The sequence below is a fragment of the Rhagoletis zephyria genome, unplaced genomic scaffold (assembly GCF_001687245.7).
Source record: "Rhagoletis zephyria isolate East Lansing unplaced genomic scaffold, Rhagoletis_zephyria_1.1 Rzeph_scaffold_00507, whole genome shotgun sequence".
Lineage (NCBI taxonomy): Eukaryota > Metazoa > Arthropoda > Insecta > Diptera > Tephritidae > Rhagoletis > Rhagoletis zephyria.
The window spans coordinates 79,119-102,033 of NW_016157591.1; the positions used below are offsets into that span (position 1 = coordinate 79,119).

At 35.8% G+C, this 22,915-nt stretch overlaps 1 protein-coding gene across 4 annotated transcripts in view; it reads left to right on the plus strand.

Moving 5' to 3' along the window:
- Positions 1–22,915, plus strand: part of Actn (alpha actinin) — a 76,616-nt gene that overhangs the window by 17,832 nt on the left and 35,869 nt on the right. For all 4 annotated transcript variants that reach the window (XM_017612172.1, XM_017612175.1, XM_017612174.1 and 1 more), the window contains exons 3-4: positions 17,707–18,123; positions 18,198–18,351. In XM_017612172.1, coding sequence (XP_017467661.1) covers positions 17,707–18,123; positions 18,198–18,351 — 571 coding nt within the window. The remainder of the gene's footprint in view (positions 1–17,706; positions 18,124–18,197; positions 18,352–22,915) is intronic.

Here is a 22,915-nt window from a genome sequence, read left to right on the forward strand (position 1 = left end):
ATCGGATCACAATTTAATGAAAAGTCGTCTACGTTTGTAAACTACGTGCCAAATGCTGGGTTAATTGTGTTGTGCTAAGTATGTAACAAAATGAACCGACAATGCTGTTTATCGAAACGCCAAATGAAACGCCTTATTGCCAAGCAACTGCAAAAAAATTACAGCGACCACATGACAGAACATGATAGGAGGGTATTCGTCTCACTTACAATATAGTACATATGTATGTATGTATTTTTTTCACAGATGCGGTGAAACGTGAAGATTACCATTATTCCGATTTCGAAGCATCAATGCGGAAGGGTTTTCGAAAGCTGAAGAATAAGGTGTATAGGAGACGCTATAATAATAAGATAACCCATGAAGCAGCATCCACGCAAGAGGATAAATAATATTTATACACTTCACATATTCCCTTAATTGAGTTAAATGTTATGTTCAAATTTAATTTATGTTAATATGAATATTCTAATTTGAGTTAATATAAAACTATATATATATTAGTTCAACTTTACAATAACTTTCAAAATTAAATTTTCCTGCTTTACTAAAACTTTATTCTTTTATTAAAAGATAAATATGATCCGAAAAATAAACATTTGCAGGTAGCGTTTTTTAAAGGATTTTAAAGAGCACTAACGGAGCACTTATTCAAAGCGCTCACCAAGGTCTTTTTTAGGAGCAGTAAGGGAGCGCTTCTTTCTAATGACACAAAATGTTAAAATACAATGAAGTGTGAAATTAGGAATGGAGCGCTTCCTGCGGATTATGGAGCGCTCCAATAGCACTAATGGAGCGCTTCAAGTCCCGTTGGGATTAAACAAAATTTTTAAATCTCCTTTGTTTGCGGCTGAGTTTAAGTATGTTTATTTTAATTGAAGGAAATTACATCTAATATAGCATCTCATACACTCAGCGAAATGGGTGAAGGTAATCTAGTGCATACATTTATAAAAAAGGAAAGTTTTATTTTTTTTTTAAATACTTTATACTGCACCTTTACAGATGCCTATAGCGGCTCATCTTCAAATAGAGAAAGAAAGCAAGAAAAGTCCAAGCAGTGTAGACCTCGTCAAATATACATTCAACTGTACATACATATGAATATATTTATACATATCGTCACCAGAAATCCAAAAGGCCGTAATTACTTTATTAAATTTTTTTTTACAACAGCAAAATAAATCCACGAAGTTTGAAAATTTTATCTGCTGTGGTTTGGCTTCCTGATTACGAAGATGTCTTCCAACCCTATTCTGCAACACTTTCGTATTCGGATTTTGCTACGAATCGTAGGAATGGTATGCTGCAATCCGAATCGTATCTTCGAACTTTCGAAATTCGTAACAATGGCATGCCTAAAAACGAACGAGTAAGCTTTTTTGTACGAAAACAAATCTGTGTCGGAGGCGAGATAAAAGATGTAAATCGATGTGTGTTTGCAGGAAATATTAGTGGTGTTTATTTAAACAGATAAATTTGCCATTCGCATATATGTATGTATATTTTGTGTCCAAACGCATAACCCGTATCCAAAAACTTTAACATACACGTGTAATCAAAGGACTAAACCTTTATTTAAAATAAATATTTCAAATTATTAATAAATTCGGTTTGCACTCCGCACTTGTTTGCAAATTTCGATGTGGGTTCTGCGCAAAAATACTGTGATATGCACAAGAGATATTGTATACCTTTGACTTGCGGAAGCCCCTCTTCTCCGGCAACACATAAATGAGAATTCTACTTAGTAAGAGTTATAATCCCTAAGCGCGGCCGAAGGCAGAAGCAAGCGCAACAGGTGATGGACCTAACGAAATGCATGTTTTCAATCGATTGGAAGAAGCTGTTATTGCATTAACTGGATTGGGAACCAGTTCTTCAGGCATAAGAGGAGTTCTGGCTTGTGGTTCAACAATTCAACCAGAAGCTGACATAGATGCGTCCATGGTTACTATGCCGGGCAGCTCCGCATACCTTTGTGAGTCCATTGCCATAGCGCGCTCTTACTCCGCTGCTATAACTGCAAATGCATCAGAATCCATTTTACTATAAACAAGCACATGATGAGGTTTTTTTAATTCCTTTCCACTTTGTTTTCCTTCATACAGCTGAGTTCGAAAAACAACTGATACCTGGCAATGCTGCACATTTTTCCGCAAGGGTTGCAGCATGTCGATTTTTCGTTTTTCGTAACGTAGCTACGAATTACGAATTACGAAAATTCGGGTTCTAGAATAACGGTGTTCATTTTTCTTGGGTCACGTCGAATTACTTTTTGTTTATCGGGCTTTGAAGGTTTGAGTAGAGATGGGCACGTGAGTGATTTTGGCTCACGTTCACGCACGCTAACGTTGGTGGTTCTGCAAATCACGCACACTCACGTTCTGCTATATTTTTTCAGTCACGTTCACGCACGCTCACGACGCCTAGTTTTTTAATCACGCACGCTCACGCACGCTTCTTCCCGAACATTTTTTTTCTCAAATTGAAACTTTATTTATATAAATAGTTAAAAGTAAATTGTTACAAAAATTTTGGCCAAGCACGTTGCCTGGAATGAACGCACTATTAATTTTTTTTAACAAATTTCATAGAAAGGAATTCACATCAATATTCATTCAATGTAATTTTAAAATAACATTAGCTCATATTTTTGTTTAAAAATAGTATTTTTTCTGGGATTTCACCAAGCAATCGTGTACGCCTTTCTTCTAAAATTCAGCCTGACACAGAAAATCTTTCAATAGTTGCTGAGCTAGCTGGTATGTTTAAAATTTGAAAGGCTTCTAAGAAGTGGAAAATATTTGGCTTATTCACAAAATTGTAAAACATCGTCATAACTTTTGTTTTCTGATTCTTTTAAATAACTCTGTATTTCCGCATTAATGTCTTCAAAAACTGCTTCTGCTGATTCATCTGTTGTACCTTTGAATTCGTCAAAATTGAAAACAGTAAATAAGTTAAACAGTAGTAGTTAACGATTTCATTTTGTTTGAAAATAGACATACATATGTATGTTCATTAGACTGCGTCACTCCCCATACAAAAAAAAATCGGTACTGTGTTTCCATTGGAATTATAAAATCTATTATATTTTAAAACTTGCACCAAAATATTTCGGAAAAATTTTTATAAAAGTAGCTTCTTAAAGAATTAAAAAAAAATCCCCTCAGATAACAAAGTTTAAGCGTAAAAAATCTGCATACAAATATTAAAAAAAATTTCACCGGAATCGTAATAATGAGATTTTGATGCTATTTTATTTTAACTTATTTCAAAGATTGGTATAAGAAAAACTTGAATAATTGGACCAAACTATTCCGATTTAGACATGAGGTATTATTGGAAAGGTGGGATGAACGAGAGTCATTACAAGTTGAATTAAGTTATAAAAATAAAAACGAGTGGGAAAATGCGTTTCCAATAATACCTCATAAGTCTAAATCGGAAAAGTTTTGGTCCCGTTATTCAAGTTTTTCTTATACCAATCTTTGAAAAAAGGTAAAAAACAGCATCAAAAATCTCATTATTACGATTCCGTTGAAAATAGTTTTAAATATTTTTTTTAAGATTAAACTGTTTTGTCATCTAAGGCGATTTTTTTCAAAAAGTTTTTTAAGAAACTACATATTTTTTTATTCATAAAACAACTTCATTTCTAGAGGTATTTTCAAATCGGTCCAGCTGACGTAAATCTTAATATTTTTCCAAAATATTTTGGTGGACGTCTTCAAATATAATGAGTTTTGTAATTCCGGCGAAAAACCCGCAACTTTTTTTTTGGAGATGCAGTGTAATGTAGATACACCACCAAACCGACAAAAATATGTAAGCGACATTTTGCCAAAATTTTAATTTGGTGTTATAGGAATATTTCTGCATCAAAAAGAAAATTTTGAAAAAAATGTCCTCACCTCTTTTTGGCGGTTAGGGCTCGATATGTGAAAATTACGTGATTGCCGGAAAACTAAATCACGCACGCTCACGCCAGCAAAAATTTCAGTCACGCTCGATCACGGAAGTAACGGATTTTCCTCTCAAAACCGCTCACGCTCGCGCGTGAAAAAGCCTGACACGACGTGTCACGTAGAAAATCACGTATTTTGCCCATCTCTAGTTATGAGGTTATATGTCATATAAAAAAATACTTATAAAATCCTTAATAATGGGCCTATTTTTATGATCTTAGGTTTATTGCATAGGTATTTAAAAGTGCCTTCTTTTTTTAATCTAATATGTATATAAAAATCTCGTGTCACGGTGTTTGTGTCGAACTACTCCTAAACGGCTCGACCGATCTTTATGAAATTTGTTGTGTATATATGGTAGGTACGAGAATCGGATGTAATCGGATATGTCATACCGCTAGGTGCAGGGGGCGTGGCATGGTATGTAGACATTTGAAAGCAATCGCATAATCATAAAAATTGTGGTTATCCGAAAAGAGGGCGTGGCGCCTCCCATACAAATCGAAATTTTCATACTGCATATCTCGGGAAGTGTTCATGATAGAGTACTGCAACTTGGTATTCATATATAAAATCAATCGCATAGTCATGAAGAAAAATTGGGGCTATTGCAAAAACAAGCAGGGATACTCCCATACAAACCGAATTTTTCACTCTGCATATCTCTGGAAGTGTTCATTGTAGAGCACTCGAACATAGTATGCAGATATATGAAAACAATCGCATATTCATGAAGAAAAATTGGGGCTATTGGAAAAAGGGGGGGGTGGCACATCCCATAGAAAGCAAATTTTTCACACTGAATATCTCGGGAAGTGTTCATGATAGAGTACTGGAACTTGGTATTCATACATAAAATCAATCGCATAGCCATGAAGAAAAATTCGGGCAATTGTAAAAAGATGCGTGACACCTCCTATAAAAATCGAATTTTTCATACTGCATATCTCCGGAAGTGTTCATGGTAGAGTACTCGAACATGGTATGGAGATATGTATATGAAATCAATCCCATCCTCTTAGAGAAAATTGGGGCTATTTGAAAAGGGGGCGTGGCGCCTTTCAAACGCACTGAAACTATTACGTGTTTTTGTATGCATATACACTTTTGCTAGGTTGTTTAAGACGGCAATGGAAATATGCCTTCTGGCAACCACCAAACCGTAATATTAGAAGATAAATGCGTCACTGAAAATCATTATGTGAACTGTTGGTGAAAATGTTGGACCAAAATGTTTCAATACAAAAAATTAATTTTGGACGGGACGAAGGGGTTGGCTTTCCAATATGGCCGTTGGTTAAGGGGATGGTGGGCGAAGGGGGAGGGGCCGTGACGCCTCCTAGGCCTCCAGAGGACATGAACCGCCATTCACAAAAATGTAACCCACGACCACCTAGTTCCCCTATAGGTTCCTAGGGACCCCTTGAAAAAGGCTGAAAGCAGAAATATAAACACTCATAATCACTATTATTTTACCAGTCTCTCATATAAAAATTTTTTTAAGAATATTTTTTAATATTAATATTTTTTAATATACGATTACAATCAATGTCAACTGTCAAACGCCCAGTGCGAAGAAGAGCTTAAAAGGAAACGAAAAAGCGCCCAATAAACCAAACAGAAAAGACCTAAGCATGTAATTTTTTTGAAGCCCAGTCCTTTTCTGCGGGAACACAGAAAGGAGAATTCTACTTAGTGAGGGTTATAATCCCTAAGTGCGGCCGAAGGCCGCCTACGCAGAAAGGTGTTTTCTGCAAAAGGTGTTCCTCTTCTTCGGCAACACAGAAAGGAGAATTGTACTTAGTGAGGGTTATAATCTATAATCGCTGAAAGAAGTTATGTGCAAAAATACTGTGAATGGCGTTAGGGGTTTCGGACCCCTTTCTTTCTCAATACAGAAAAGGGAATTCTACTTAGTAATGGTTATAATCCCTAAGCGCGGCCGAAGACCGCCTACGCAGAAACTTCTTCGCAAAAATACTGTGGATATGTGCTCGTTGGGTTAACCACCTTGACAGTTCAACGTAAATAACTAGGTGTGTATAGTAACAATTAGTCAGTACTACTTTGTACTGGAACTTGCAAATTTTTACTGGAAAAATGTAAATTCTTGCTAGTGAAATTTTTACTAGCAGAAATTAGCTAGCAGAAGAAGACGACGAATAAATGTCAAAAGCCGCCATTTGTTGAATTGGTTTAGCACAAATAAAAGTGGAGTACAAATGAGTGGAAATCAAAATATGAATGATGTATTGGACTGTTTAAGTGCTTGTGTGTAGAGCAAAGAGTTTAAAACTGTTTTATAAATAGTAAAATGTTTACAGCAGAATGTCAAAACGGANCGACGAATAAATGTCAAAAGCCGCCATTTGTTGAATTGGTTTAGCACAAATAAAAGTGGAGTACAAATGAGTGGAAATCAAAATATGAATGATGTATTGGACTGTTTAAGTGCTTGTGTGTAGAGCAAAGAGTTTAAAACTGTTTTATAAATAGTAAAATGTTTACAGCAGAATGTCAAAACGGACAACGACTATTCTCTTGCAAGTTTTTACTAGTTTTGTGTTCAATAACTTTTTCTGTTAGTTTTCTCTTCTTCTAAGTTTTACGCTCTATTTTGCTTTTACGCTCTCGCTGCAGTTGTTCACTGGAGAAGTTACTATACAAACCTACTATTAGCTGCAAATTCGTATCGGTTTGTGATTTTGTTACATATTGTTGAAATATTGTTTTTATTATCGCTAAAATAAACTTTAATAACTAAATTATAGATTTTAGTACGATTCCAAGTGTTTCCTGCGTTTTGATACAAGTCAGTGCTTTCATTTGCTTAAAACAAGCGAAAACGCAAGTGAAAATTGTGATTTTTGGTCATTTTTCGTATGGCTCCCCAGGGACCTACAGGGAGGGGGCCTAGGAGGTCCGGGGTTGCATTTTTGTCAATGGCGGTTCATGCCCTATCCATGCATTATCGCAACACTGTCTAGCGACAGCCAAATCATTGCCAACATGTTTGCCCAGTTCTTCAGGTCCAATTATTCTGTAGACTTCCCTATAAGTGGAGACTATCCNAAAAAAGGCGTTTTTGCATTTGTAAAGCGATGGTCAAAAGAGTTCAAAGATCCTTATGTTACAAAAGCTCTTTTTACCACTTTAGTTAGACCTATACTAGAATACGGATCTATTGTTTGGAATCCCCGCTACCAAGTTCATTCAGAGAGGATTGAATCAATTCAAAAACAATTCTTACACAAGTCGTCTAAAGCTCATAAATTTGCCTACACTCGCAAGTCGTAGAGAAATGCTAGGTATAATATTTATCGTAAAATTAATGACAGGGTTGATTAATAGCCTGGCCCTCCTGGCTGAGGTCAATTTTAATGTGCCCTCTCGAGTGTCAAGACACTTTCGACCTCTGTTTTTGAAGTCATGCAAAACTAATTTTGAACTAAACGAATCATACCGTTGTTTATGTCAAGATTTTAACTCTCATTCCAGCACGTTTGATATATCGGACTCGATTTTTACTATAAAGAAAACTATCATTTCCACTCTCAATAATTGAAGTACTATCTTTAGCATCTCCAATCAGCTGATGAATTTGATTCTGTAGCTGAATAGTTTTAAATATCGACACTTAACAAACTCCAGTTTTCACTACTCGGCACCAAAAAACTAAAAAGAAAAGGTTTCGTACGTCATGGGGACTGCGCCCCTCGTGTCGGTTGGGCTGGAATGGAGGGTAAAAAGCCGTNCAAAAGGTTCCGTACGTCATGCGGACTGCGCCCCTCGTGTCGGGCGGGAATGGAGGGTAAAAAGCCGTTCGGATTAATTAATTAAAAAAAAAAAAAAAAAAAAAAAGGGGGGGGGGGGGGGCCCCCCCCCCCCCCCCCCCCCCCCCCCNGGGGGTGGGAGGTGCCACGCCCCCTCCCCTTCCGCCCCACCGCCCCTTTAATCAACGGCCATATTGGAAAGTTTCCCCGGACGAAGTTCGCCGGGTCTGCTAATATATATTTATTTTATTTAATTATTTATTTTTTTAAAGTAACATGTTTAAGCTTCTAGGCCTTTTCGGGGAACCGCGCGGTGTGACACAACGGCGGGCGGTGATCAGCGACGCGTCGCTATGTCAAGAAATATTCCCGAGGCTGTTTCCCTTCCCCCGAAGGTCGAATTATATGAGCTTAAATTCATACATCAAATGAGCCTCAATATAAGTCATATTGGACTCTTATTGGCCTCACATACGGCTCATTTTGGACTCTTTTAAAACAATTTTATATATATGAATAATTTCAGACTCTTTTTGAGGCTCTTATCGGCCTCATAAATTACTACATTCGGACTCTTAGTTTAGGTTGTTATTTTTATTATATTTTCAAAGGCATTCAGCAAAAGTTCCTTTCAAATAACATACATACATACTTACGTGCATATACACATCCCAACATGCATTCAATAGCAGCAGCTGCAGCTAAATTTTGTTCATTTTTTGTTTTGTAATTATTTTCAATTTCTGTATAAACAAGTTTAGATATAAATTTCAAATCTTGGATCATATATCAATTCTTTGTTTTTGAAACTCATATTTCTTACCTACCTAGGACTCATGTGGCACAAAAATTCGTGTCATATCCCCGCAAACATATTCTGAGCGTTCAGAATATATGAGTCCGAAAGGAGTCCTAGGTGGGTAAGAAATATGAGTTTCAAAAACAAAAAATTGTTTACTCTTATATGAATCTTTTAGGATTCATATATGATCCAAGTTATGAGCCAGCACCTTGTGCGAATATAAAAACAATAAAGATTTGAAATTTATATCTAAACTTGTTCATACAGAAATTGAAAATAATTAGAAAACAAAAAATGAACAAAATTTAGCTGCAGCTGCTGCTATTGAATGCATGTTGGAATGTGTATATGCACGTAAGTATGTATGTATGTTATTTGAAAGGAATTTTTGCTGAATGCCTTTGCAAATATAGTGAGTTCCATAAGACTCAAAGAATAACGTAAAATAAGAGTCCGATTGTAGTAATTTATGAGGCCGGTAAGTCTTAAAAAGAGTCTGAAATGATTCCTATATGAGGCCAAAAATTGTTTTAAAAGAGTCCAAAATGAGCCGTATATGAGGCCAATAAGAGTCCAATATGGCTCATATTGAGGCTCATTTGATATATGAATTTAAGCTCATATAAGTCGACATTCGGAGGAAGGGATACACCCTCATATCGGACTCTTAAATGAGCTCATTATGAGCGTAATGGCTCCGAAATAGGACTCCTTAAAGACTCATTTATGACTCCAAATGTTTGCTGGGCTGTGTTGATTGCCAGGACTTTGTATGTCTTAAATATTCACAACAATTTCAACATTTTTGTTATTTTATATACGTTTACTTTATTTTTTCATATGAATTGAATCAAATATGAAATACACAATTATAAAAAACGCCCGCACGTTTTTACCTTTCTTACTTTACATTTTATAGTATGGTCTGGTCAGATCATATGAGGTATGAATTGGTTTATGCAAGTTATTGCCCCCACAAGAGTTGGACTTATAGGTCTGAAGTCATTCGGTTTGACATGAGAGACCCTGCCTGCCTTACCGGACGTTACACATTCAATTTTCCCCTTTCAATTTTCAATACACTCATACTTTTTCACTAACACACTCTTATTTGTGACTTGAATGGGCAACTTGCTTTTAATTTTTGCCTTTCAATTGAGTTTAAATTTTAAATCTACAATGGAATTAAAAATGGAAAATGGTCTTCAGAAGATAGTTAGTTACATTGTTTTCTTGAAGACGACATGTTGATAACGAAATTGATTCTCAAATTGAATGCAGCCTACGTAATGACTTTCAATTTTGATAATTTTTGGCAAGCAATGTCTTTGAGGAAATTGAAAGGCAAAACTGATTGTGTGTCGTCAGCGTTAGGTATGAAGACTACGCTAGCCTTGCTTCATTCTCTGGGAATGTGGAAAAGAATAAGGCATGCCTTAAAATTGTTAGTAAAAAGTAGTCATAAAAGGTCGACTGCTAGCTGAATTTCCGCGGGAATACGTCATATAAGATTTAAAGTCTTAATAAGTCTTTTAACTTGATACTCTTGGAAACTTTTAGCTTTTTAGATGAAGACCATTCACGGGCAGGCTTTTGGATATAATTCGATTCAATTGGAGGTTTTGATAGGACCTTCGGTAGTCGGTTGCCCGCAGAGGTGTCCTCAATGTTGTCGCAGAAGTTTTTCCAAGATTACCTTTAGGTCAAGGTCAAGCAATAAAATTAAAACATATGAAATACTATTGAAGTGGCCACACACTGCGCGTAATTTCTAAGCGGCTGAGCGGCATTTCTTTATGGCGCCGCTCATTGCGTGGCCTCGACCTTAGGCTGTGGCGGAACTCTTAAAAGCTGTTAAGCCATCCTTGTAGGGTTGCCAAGAGCCATTTCTTTTCTAGATCTAAGAGCTTACTACTGGTTTGTCTCAAGGAGATTAATGGATACTCCCATTAGGGTTTCCTTTTGCCTTTTGGTCCTTTGAAACATAAGCCCAAACTACAAAACCGCAGTGGCAGTGACAGTTTTTCGAAATCAACTGTATTTTAGAAAGTGTGCTGCCCAATGAAGTGTCACACAATACAGCAGTGGCAGCTGGCAGTACTGCTCAGCTTAGCCCAAATTCTAAATTCACTGTCACTGCAGCTTACTTCGTGTGTTGAATTTGAACAAATATAAAACGCAGCCTACTTCTGTTCGTGTCACTAAGGCCTCAAACACAACAATACAAATTTAAACAAACAAAATGGAATGTCAAATAAAGCCGTCACTGACAATGCCCGATTTTATGTGTTGCGGCAGTCACTACCAATATTAGCGGTGACAGCATTGTTGTTTGGCTATACACGTTTGCAATCGACGCTTTGCTCTTTTCTTTGCTCGCCGATCCAGTATGTTTTTAGCCTAGGGCAAAGCTTAATTCTGTGCAGTTGTACTTGGAAAAAATAAATCATACTAGGCATAGCGTTCACGTTTACATGTAACTTTTTATACCCGAGCGCACTTGTGCACAAGGGTATATTAATTTTGTTCACATAACGGTTGTTTGTAACAGCCAAAACGAATCGAGATAGATATAGACAAATGTATACATAAATGATCAGGATGAAAAAAGAAATCGATTAAGCCATGTCTGTCTGTCCGTCCGTCTGTCCGTCTGTCCGTCTGTCCGTCTGTCCGTGTACACGATAACTCGAGCAAAAATTGAGATATCTCAACGAAATTTGGTATGTAGGTTTCCCTTAATCCAAGGTAGGTTGGTATTGAAAATGGGCGAAATCGGACTATAACCACGCCCACTTCCCATATAACGGTAATTTCCAGAAATACGAAAACTGCGATATTTTAGTAACTACTGAAGATAATTCACTCAAAATTGATATTTACAATAATTTTTAGACGAAAAAAAAGAATATTATAAATTTTTGGAAAATGGGCGTAGCCACGCCCACTTATGGTTACATGTGTATATCTTGGTAACCGCTGCACCAATTTCTTCCAAACTTGGCACAGTTGTTGGCCTTGGTACAGCATAAAAAATCGCCGAAAATTTTTAAAATCGGACGATAACCACGCCCACATCCCATATAACGGTAATTTAGAGAAATACAAAATCTTCGATAAATCAGTAAATATTGAAGCTAATTTATTCAAAATTGATGCTTGCACCGGTGCTTGTGGCACCGCCCACTTATGATCACATATAGGTATATCGGTAACCGTTCTACCAATTTGTACCAAACTCGGTGTGGTTATTGTGCTTGCCACATAACTCAAAACGGACTAAAATTACGGTCGCTTTTCATATAACGGTTAATTTCAGAAATGCTTGAAACTTCAATATTTCGAAATTTAAGGACGCTAATTTACTCAAAATTGATACACCCCGGCTTACCATCTAGCGGTAGGTTGCGGAAAGGTGATAAAACATATATTTAATACTTGCGCCGGGTATTTAATGTTCGGTTCCGCCCGAACTTAGACTTTTTTACTTGTTTTTTTTTTTTTTAATTTTGTATAAATTTTTTCCTGATCAGTTAAAAACGAAATCTCGCTAATTCGAAAACCTCATTAATTTGTAAAATATTACTGGTCCCGCGCGATTACGAAGTATCGGGACTCCACTGTTACATTCTTTATTTGTCTCTTAGGAAGTAGCCCCTTGTTATTCTGTTAGAAAAAATAAGGTATTTTGTAGTATTTTTTTTTAACTGGGATTTATTTCTAAACAACGCTGTAAAATTTCTTTCGAGGTTTACACTTTAGGGCGACTACGTGCCAACTAACTTCTTCTATACTGATTTTTGCAGGAAAATTTCTGTTAAATGTAGTAAGTTTTTTTTTTTACTAGACTGTGCATAACCTCCACCACAACGGCTTGTTCATAACTTTCGAACACTTTTTCATGCTTAGCCGTCTAACGCCCAAGTCCGCCTCTAGGCGGTCTTCACAAAAATCGCACTGGCGGCAAATGTTACCGATTTTTTACCAAACAAGATTTTTTTTCAAATAGATAATGGGTATGGCATAATACTTTTAAAATTTTTGAAATCATTCAAATGCTTTCTTTTATCACTTTCGTTCCACTTTGCAAAAGTCTTGTACATTTGCAACAAAAAAAGTTGTGCTGGTAATTATCAAAGATCTGTTTTGGTTTTGAGTTTCTTAGAGGTATGCTTATCTATCATTATTTTGAAATGTGTTTTGTGTGAATAAATAAAGGCCAGTTGAGCTTTGAAGCAGTGATTTCTTGATGAGTGCCTCAGTTAAATCTTCTCATGTCACAGCTCAACCCATGACTGTACTGGCTCAAAGAACTGTTTTTAACCGACATTCAAAAAAAAAGGAGGTTATCAGTTTGTCGGAATATTTTTTTCTTTTTTTTATGTATGTTACCGCATAACTTTGGACAACCGATTTCGATAATTCTTTTTGCATCGGAAAGGTAGTGTCTCAGAGGTGCTCCCATACTAATCTGGTTTAGATCCGATTGGATCATAAAAAAATAACGGTACTTCTAACTTTTTATATGAGAATTCCAGTCGGTCTAGTTTTTTTCTTAAAAATTACTTGTCTATAAATCAGAAGCCTAAATTTAGCCGAAAACGCTACTTTGCAAAGTCTATGCTCGCTATTTTAAAAACCAGCCTTAGAGGGTTAAGGGCAGCGTAAACTTGACTCTTTGTGTGCGTGTGTATGTTTGTGTGTAAGTGTGTATGTGTGTGTGCGTAGTAATTTAGTGACTCTACATACAGAACTACTACAAACCATGATGCTGATGGTGTTGAAGATGGAAGCATGGAAATATATTGTTGATTAGATAATCCCCTATATTCACGTTATGTATGTAGAAAGTTTGTGGAAATTCATGACTACGCATGAATTGTTCCCACTATTTCACTCATACAGCATGCATATTTCATGAATGCATACAACCGATTTTTACTGGGTTACTGCGCACACACTTCCACACAAACATACACAAATGTACCCTCCATGCAAAACATGAGAAATAGGCAAGAATCGTCAATGGCAACAAATTAGCGACTCGCCGATTTATTGTCGTAGTGAGAAATCGGCAACATTATTTCTTTTATGTCATTTTAGGAAAATGTTTTCAAAAATTCTCAAACTGATGAACTTCGGGTCAACGGGATTCTTCAAAAACATATGATTTATGCCCAAGACAGTGTTGAAAAAATAGGAAGCTACATAGCGACGAAAAAAGTTAATTTCGTTTAGAACTTTTAAGTTTGTGTTCAAAAGCAAAGGAAATATTAAAAAATAATAAAATTGTTGCAAGAAATTATTATTCAAATATCGCCTGTAGCAATAATAAAACGACTCAATCAGGTAATAACAAAACGACTCGCCCAGGCGAGCTGCCTGCGGCGGACGTTTTAGAGCGACAGGTAATAAGAAATCGATACGATGGCGATATTGCTGGCAATAACTTTGTTGCTGAGGGCGACAAGCTTTCTTATTTCCGGCAACAAAAATTGTTTGGTGGGTAAAAATATATAGATATGACCCACCACACATAAATATCTGTGTTCGTATGGAAAAGTAGCTTATGTCGAAAGGTCGGCTTTAGTATAATGCGGCATTCCCTTTATTCTTTAAACGACAAAGAATTTTTTGATGAGACTTAATAAGAATATTGACTTGCTAGTATCGGAGCTATTTCTTGCACGTTTATTTGCCATAAGTTCTCAACGGCTCGCCGCCAGTGAGTAATTCGCAATCGTATGCTGCGAATGCCGATTTATACTAAAGCCAGCCTTTCGACATAAGCTACTTTTCCATACGAACACAGATATGTGCATTTATGTGTATGTATATCGTATAAAACGATTTAAAAAACATTTAGCTATGTTTAAGTCAGACAATTTTTATTTATTTTTTGTTGACTATTAACCTCGGAATTCACGATAGGGAATTCATTTTTGACGAATCGAAACAGTTTAGCTCTTTTAAGCAATATTTGGAGTTTAAAATACTATTTCATTTAGGTCTCTATTAATTTTCGATCGCTAGATATTTGCTTTTATATAAAATTTTTATACCTTTCATGAGCATGAACTGGTATTATAACTTTGGTCCGATGTTTGTAAGTACCAGAATAAGAAGAGATAGACCCATTAAAATGTATACTTATATGATCAGATCGTCGAGCTGAGTTGATTTATCCATGTCCGTCTGTCCGTCTGTCCGTCTGTCTGTCTGTTTGTATGCAATCTAGTCTCTCAGTTTTAGAGATATCCGGATCAAATTTGGTAGGTGGGTGTATTTTTATAATGTATTAATCATTTGTCGGAACCGGAAGAATCGGACCACTTTAACATATAGCTCCCATACAACTGATTGTTCAGATATGAGATTTTTCGTTATAATTCATCCATTTATGTAGCTAGGACCATGAAATTTCGCGCTGTTTTCACTCATTATCAACAGAAGACTTACAGCGAAAATAACAAAGATCGGGTCACTATAACCTGCAGCCCCCATACAACTGATTGTTCAGATATGAGGTCTTTTATCATAACTCCTCCATTTATGCAGCTAGGAACATGAAATTTCGCACCATTTTCACTCATTATTAACAGAATACTTACAGTGAAAATAACAAGGATCGGGTGACTACAACATATATCTTCCATACATCTGATTGTTCAGATATGGGATTTTACTGTAAAACTCCTTTATTTGAACAGCTAAAACCGATAAATTTCGTAAGATATTTTATAAATAATAATACAAAGTCTACTGAGAAAATCGTCAAAATCTATGCTGTATAAGCTTTATCTCCTATAGCACTGATTGTTCAGATACCAGTTTTTGCGATATATCTCCTTTATGTAGGAAACTAAACCCAATAAATTGTGTTACCGGTTTACATACCGATCACATAGCAGTGAAAATCACTTAGATTGGTGCCATATAAAGTATATCTTCCATACCTCTGATTGTTTAGATGCGATTTTTTATATAAGTATGTAACTCCTCTATCGATGTATGCAGATGTATTCAAAATCAGTAACCTGTCAAACTAAAATTTGCAGATGTTCATGAAAGGTATGAAGCCTTCGGCATAGCCGAAGACAGCGCTGCTCTTACTTGTTTTTTGTTGAACTTTGACCTTAAAATTCAAGGTCGAGAAACTGTTTTTGAAGAATCTGAATAATTTTCCTATATTCATAAATATTTGGGCTTTATAATGCCGTTTAGTTTATGTCTCTATCTGGTTTGGATCGGGAGATATTTGATTTTGTCCATTTTTTCCCAAAACAGAACACAGCGGGGCGCCTTTAACAATTTTCTTTCGGAAAGCCATAACCGTCCTCTACGCCTGTGTATAGCAGCGGTGGGGAAGCTATGGGGTCTGAAACCACACATATTACACTAAGTGTATACGGCGGTTGTTCGACCCATCCTTTTCTATGGGATCACCGTATGGTGGCTGGCCCTAGAAAAGTCCACTTAAAAAGCAGATTGGATAGCGCGTATCATGTTAATCACGGGCGTCCTGCCCTCTACCCGCAGTATGTTGCAATGGAAGCGCACTTATCTATGCCTTGCTCTTCGCTATGCGCCATCCGATAGAAACGTGTACGTTTGTAATCGACATTTGCTCGTTCTCTGTGCTCGCCACTCCAGTATGTTTTAGCCTTCCGAGTTACAGGAGATTATCAACAACCAGTTATGTATTATAGGAGGTTCAACATAACCAGCATTGTCATAAAAATACGAATTAACGAGGGACCCAGCTTTTTCAATTAACAAGGTTTTTACAATGCACCTACGGATTGTTAAAAAATTTTAGATTTGGGAATTAACGGGGTACAAATTATCGCGATTCCACTAAGTACTTTTTTGTCTGCTCTGTAAAATTTCTTTGAAGGTGTCAGCAGGGCCCGAACCGCGGAATGCGTGACCGAATGATAACTCGTTTCGAATCGAAACGTATAAAATTATAGCTGTTTTCGCCCCAATTTAATTTAAATTGACGATGCGTACTCGCTATCGAATGCCGAAAATCAAATTTATGTCCGAGTTGCTTTCGATATCGAATGCCGCGGTTCGTGCCAAGGTATATACTCTTAAGTCGACGATTTGTTATCTCTAATTGACGTAGCCAAAAAGAGGATTAAACAAGTAATTTTTAGCAAAAAAAAACCGACTTCAACTCCCATATAAAAAAAAATATATATATATATATCTCAGGATCCACTGATCGGATCTCAACCAGATTAGTTTGGGACCACCTCTGATGCAAAAAGAATTATCGAAATCGGTTGACGTGGTCCAAAGTTATGCGGTAACATACATAATCAAAAAAAAAATATTCCGACGAACTGATAACCTCCTCCCTTTTTGGAAGTCGGTTAAAAAATACGATTTACGTAATCCGAGAATGCAGTTATAAAAAAAATAAAAAACCCATCGCTCGTAATGAATTAACTCCACTAGGCAACTTATTAAAAGTTGTCTTTCAATCAATTCAGGACTAGTATGGCTGCTTTATAAAATAATGCGTAAAGACATCGACAAAGTTGAAAAAGCGGTTTGCAAGTTCTCGTTTGCTTTCAACTGTCATCGTTGTTATTTGACAGCTATATTCTCATTTCGCAGAATTTTTCAGAGTAGCAACATCGTTTATTTTGGTGGCAGATTTTCTTTATGCAGATTTTTTAATTTTTTTAAACTTTTAAGAGCTTGCAAGGTTCGAACTTTCTTCTTTGCCGACATTTTACAAATGAAAAAGTATGCTGTCAAATGCCCAGTCATCAAAACTCTATCTCGCTTGCGAGAAAATAAATAGATTTTCAATCAGGTGAAGACGGCCAGTTAGGTAGGAGTCTTACACATCGTTAGCGTTGATGTGAAAACACGAAGGCAAAACTACACAATGGGATTTTCAGCACAAATTCTTGAGCTTAAGCTCACTCCATCACAAAGTTGAGTTGAGGCCCAGTGTGGACGTTTTGGCCGGCATTGTTGTAAACCATCCTTAAAAAACCAGATCGCGTTCATTCATAAGTAAATAGTAGTAGCAGTTCGGCACAGCTTCTTTCATTTCGTTGCTAAATAGTTAAAATTAACTAAATATTTGGAATTTAAGAGGCGCTAAAATGGATATTTCTTTATTTGATTGTATGTATAGACATTTACTGCATGGTGTAATAGCCATCTGCGAAAAGCTGGAACATCCATCGATAACATTGATGAGGACTTTCGCAATGGGCTGAAGCTTATGTTGCTGCTTGAAGTAATTTCGGGTGAAACCTTGCCAAAACCTGATCGTGGCAAGATGCGCTTCCATAAGATCGCTAATGTAAACAAAGCCCTGGATTTCATTGCATCGAAGGGCGTGCATTTGGTATCGATAGGCGCTGAGGAAATCGTTGATGGAAATCTAAAGATGACGCTGGGCATGATATGGACAATCATTTTACGTTTTGCTATTCAGGATATTTCCGTTGAAGAGATGACCGCTAAAGAAGGCTTGTTGTTGTGGTGCCAACGCAAAACGGCTCCTTATAAGAACGTCAATGTTCAAAACTTCCATCTGTCATTCAAGGCAAGAACCAAAATAATTAACAAATTATTAATTACAATTCCTAGACATGCATTAACACACAATTTATTTTATAGGACGGTTTAGCATTCTGCGCCTTGATTCACCGGCATAGGCCGGACTTGATTGATTATTCCAAACTCTCCAAAGACAATCCATTGGAAAATCTCAACACTGCCTTTGATGTTGCTGAGAAATATCTTGATATTCCAAGGATGTTGGATCCAGATGGTGAGTGAATTGCTTTGAAACTATCCCTTTATCTTTAAAAATTTTTTACTTTATATACTAACGTGAGTGCACTTGTATGTACATAATACACGACATATGTACCTTTTAAAATTAAAAATACATTCGTATGTGGATATGTATACATATTAGTATTTCTATATAAGACATTTCATATACACGCATAGATATTTCTGTATGAACATTGGGTTGCCTGACCAAAAGCAATTGGTTTTATAACATTGTTAATTACACTGGTTTACAGCAAAAATCTTCTATAGATGCCACTATCCAATTCCTATGTAGGATTGCTCGGTGATTCCGAAAATCGAAATAATTATTTTTTTCTATTTATAACTTTTCGAGTTATTTGCAATTTACCGCTATTCAGCTTAAACAAAAAGTGGTTTCACTTAATCACGTATATCTTACGAACCGATTAAATAACCGTAATACGAGATACAGAAAATGAAAGCAAATAAAATTCTCCATAAACCGTATATACATACATCACTTTTCGATAGCCCTGATAGTTTCTGAGAAATTAATTAATCATTTAAGATTTTTTGTTTTTTTTGGTGAACAAATTGAAAAGATTCAAACTTTAACAGGGAAAAAATTTAAAATTACACTGGATCACAAATTTTAGTTTGGTTTTTGTTTTCCAGGCGCCACTATCCAATTTCTTTCTAGAATTGCTCGGTGATTCCGAAAATCGAGTAAATTTTTTTTTATGGATACGTTTTCGAGATATTTGCAATTTACCGTTATTCAGTTTAAAACAAAAAGTGGTTCCACTTAATCACGTATATCTTACGAACCAATTTAACAATCATAAAATGAGATACGTCAAATCAAAGCTAATAAAATCCTGAGGTGTACGTGGCGTATGAGTAGCTTTCTTTCCTCCTCATTTTTCGTACAAAAAATTGCGTATTTTCATTTGACCACTCATTACTTCTTCATTTATCCCGCGCTTTCCTTCATTAGTAACTTGATTTTTTTTTATAACAGAACAGGCTTTAGCACAAATGCAAAAAATTGACACAGAACCTGTAATTTTTAAAATGTTTCTTCTGTTAAAGTTTGATTGTTTTAATTTTTTCATGAATAAATAAAAAAAACTGTAATGATTAATTAATTTGTCAGAAACTATCAGTCCTATCGAACAATGATGCATATATGGTTTATGGAATTTTATTAGCTTTGATTTGACGTATCTCGTTTTAAGATTGTTAAATTGGTTCGTAAGATATACGTGATTAAGGGGAACCACTTTTTGTTTTAAACTGAATAACAGTAAATTGCAAATATCTCGAAAACGTATCCATAGAAAAAAAATTAACTCGATTTTTGGAATCACCGAGCAATTCTACATAGAAATTGGATAGTGGCATCCAATAAACATTTTTGCCGTAAACCAGTGTTATTCCATTGGTTCGTAAGATATGCGATATTAAGTCGAACAACTCTTTTTTAAAAGCCGAATAACAGTAAATTGCAAATATCTCGAAAATGTATCCATAAAGGAAAAAATTAACTCGATTTTTGGAATCAGCGAGCGATTCTACATACAAATTGGACAGTGACGACTGGAGAACAAAACCAAAATTAAAATTTGTTATTTACTTAAAATAAAATTCAAACTAATTTTTTTGTTGTAAAATTCATTCTCTTCACATTTCTTTTACGTAACAAAAGTTGCATCAAGTGAAAGTTATTTATCCCCTTATTTAAATGCATATCAATATAAATATTTAAGACACTTTTAAAAGCGATTTTTTTATGCAGACGTAGAAGGCTCATCCGATGTCGATGAAATTTCAGTGCATATGGCTCATTCCACGGTGACGAGTATGACATTTCAACTTACATTTTAAGGTTTAAGCTTAGAATCCACAACAGCGTCAGCCAAATAATTATCAAAAATCAACACGATTTTCTAGTGTCTCGAAATTTGCACTTTAACCTTCTAAAATATTATGGGCTATAAAACTGCATAGCTAAGTTATTTGGGTGTAATTGTTAAAGTTTTATAATTTTGTACGAAGTTTGAAATGTGGATTCATGTGGTGCTGATTATGTAATGTGCTAGAATTTTATAAAAACATTATAAACATTAAATGAACAAAAGAAAAATAGCAAAATTGCTAAGTGTCTTCTGCTTATGGTTTTAAATAGTTCATTGTTTAGTTAAATAAACATTTTTAACATTTATGCCGAAGTGGCTTACCTCTAATTGAAAGTATAGATTATCTGTACCAAGCTCAACTGTGGCTTTGTGACGAGTGTGACAAGTTGAGCATGAATAAATAAAAACAGACTATTGAACTAACTGTATTTCTCAAATAATCGGATTTTACAAATACACAAAAGATTCTGGCATCTGAAGACGGGATAATCCTCGCTCGCTTGCAAAGTACCTTATTTTTAAATAGTACTACACTTTTCGTAAGCCTGTTACCTGTCAAACCGTATGAGATACTGTTTTTATCGTGACAAGTGAAGTAACGGTTTCTTTGTATCTGGTGCAGCATAGCTAAGTTTTCCCATCGATGCTCACACACAGATATATGCTACCTCGCAGATTAGCAAATAAGTAATCGTAGCAGTCCTTGGTTGAGTTTATTAAAACTTGCCTAACTTTGAATTGAGGCGGGTGTGATATGTGACGGGCATGACCAACATAGTCGCTTTTATCCGAAAATAAAAGTATATAAATCATTAAATGCATTATCGTGGAATGAGCCATATATTTTCAAATATTTCATGCACCCGGAGTTCTCGTGACGACAAATTTTAATATGCTAACTGCCATTCCTAAACAAAAGTTGTGCGCTGAGCGTTTTTTGGCGCCTATCGTTAACGCCGAAGTGCCATACCTAAACAAAAGCGGAACGCTACATCAAATGAAGAAATAATACCAGCAATAAGCATAGTTTTTTTTGTGTGAACTCCGAAAATGACAGTTTCGCCGTTTTTCTGCAGCCAACTTCACTTCCTAACGCCCTGTCAAAATCGGATTTTCTAACCGCTAAGCGTTGATGCCGCGTTATTTCGGTATACTTCATACAAATTGTATGGGCATGAGCATTTTTTGACAGCCAGACAACGCTGACGCTTTTGTTTAGGTATGGCTGTAACAAGGGTACCATTAGCTTCGTCGGGTGTAACGTGTATCTCCAGACTCAAGTATCACTGAACTATTAAATATTTACGACAGCCAATTTAAATTTTAACTGAATAAATACATATATTAATCTTTATTTTATTTTAATGCTTTTAATAAATTGGTTTAACACAAAAAATTTAGTTTACTTTTTTGTGAATATCAAAATTAAATTAAATGTTATCTTAAAAAATTAACTCCCGGTTTCACCTGTAGTTTAAGTGGAAAATGATTTCTTATTTGCTGTCAATTTCCATATGAAATTCAAAAAATTAAAATAATTTTTCACTTAAATTGCTTTTGTAAAATTAGCTGTAGGTGAGGCAGCCTAATGTAAAAAATATGCACATACACATGTAGGTAGGTATATTAAAAGTCTATATACATGTAATATATATAAGAGTATTGTAAGATTAATTTAATATTAGTGAAAATTCACTAAAGGATGAGGATGACAAAGTTAAAGTCAGTTGGATAATGTTAAGGCAAGCCTAAAGTCCATCGAAGTTCGTATATGTACATTGGGGTGGCCCAAAAATGCACATTCAAATCCACGGTCAATATTTAACCGTGCCGCCCGGCTTTGAAGTTTTCCATATATTTTACATGGGAAAAATAGTTTTTGTTCGCAGACTTGCTGTACAATCCATAGAAAATAAATATCTTTTGTTATTATTATTGTGGTGTAATGATATTTATTTCAACAAGGTTATTGAGTTTTATACCACGAATTTTTTTAGGAAAAATGGCAGGGTTTGAAAAACTATCAGCACAGCAGCAACAGCACTACTATTTTTGCTTTAGCTTCGCTTTGAAATTTTTGATTTCCCTTCGAACTGCTTTGATTTTTCTGGGACTTTGAAAACTGTATTTTTTTTTGTTACTGGCAGTTTATTGAAAATTATTTATTGCTTTCGATTTGCTGTGATAGTGCTTTTGCTGTGCTGTGATAGTGATTTTTCTGTGCTGTGATCTGCTTGGATGTGCTGTGCACATGCAGCTGTGCTGTATGGTATATTATCTATGTATTGTGGCGAATACTGCGGGAACACAAAGCGAACAACGAGAAATAGGCAGAATGTTCGAAGAATGACGTAGAATGTTCCACAAAGAGAAACGTCAAGTTGGATGAACACTGCGAACAGCGAGAGAAAGAGAATGAGCGATAAACTTCAGAATGTTCTAGAGTTGCCATAAGTGCCAGCGCAGGTATATAAGGGCGCCGCCACNAGTATTGTAAAGTGTTTTTACTGTATTAGCAAGTATTGTAAATTGTTTGTTGTACAATAAAGTTAATTGTACTACAATTCGGTCATCGATCTCATTTATTTAACAATCCAGCGATACGAACCGGAGGATTTGGGAAATCCGGACGAGGGTTCAAGGATAATCGTAACA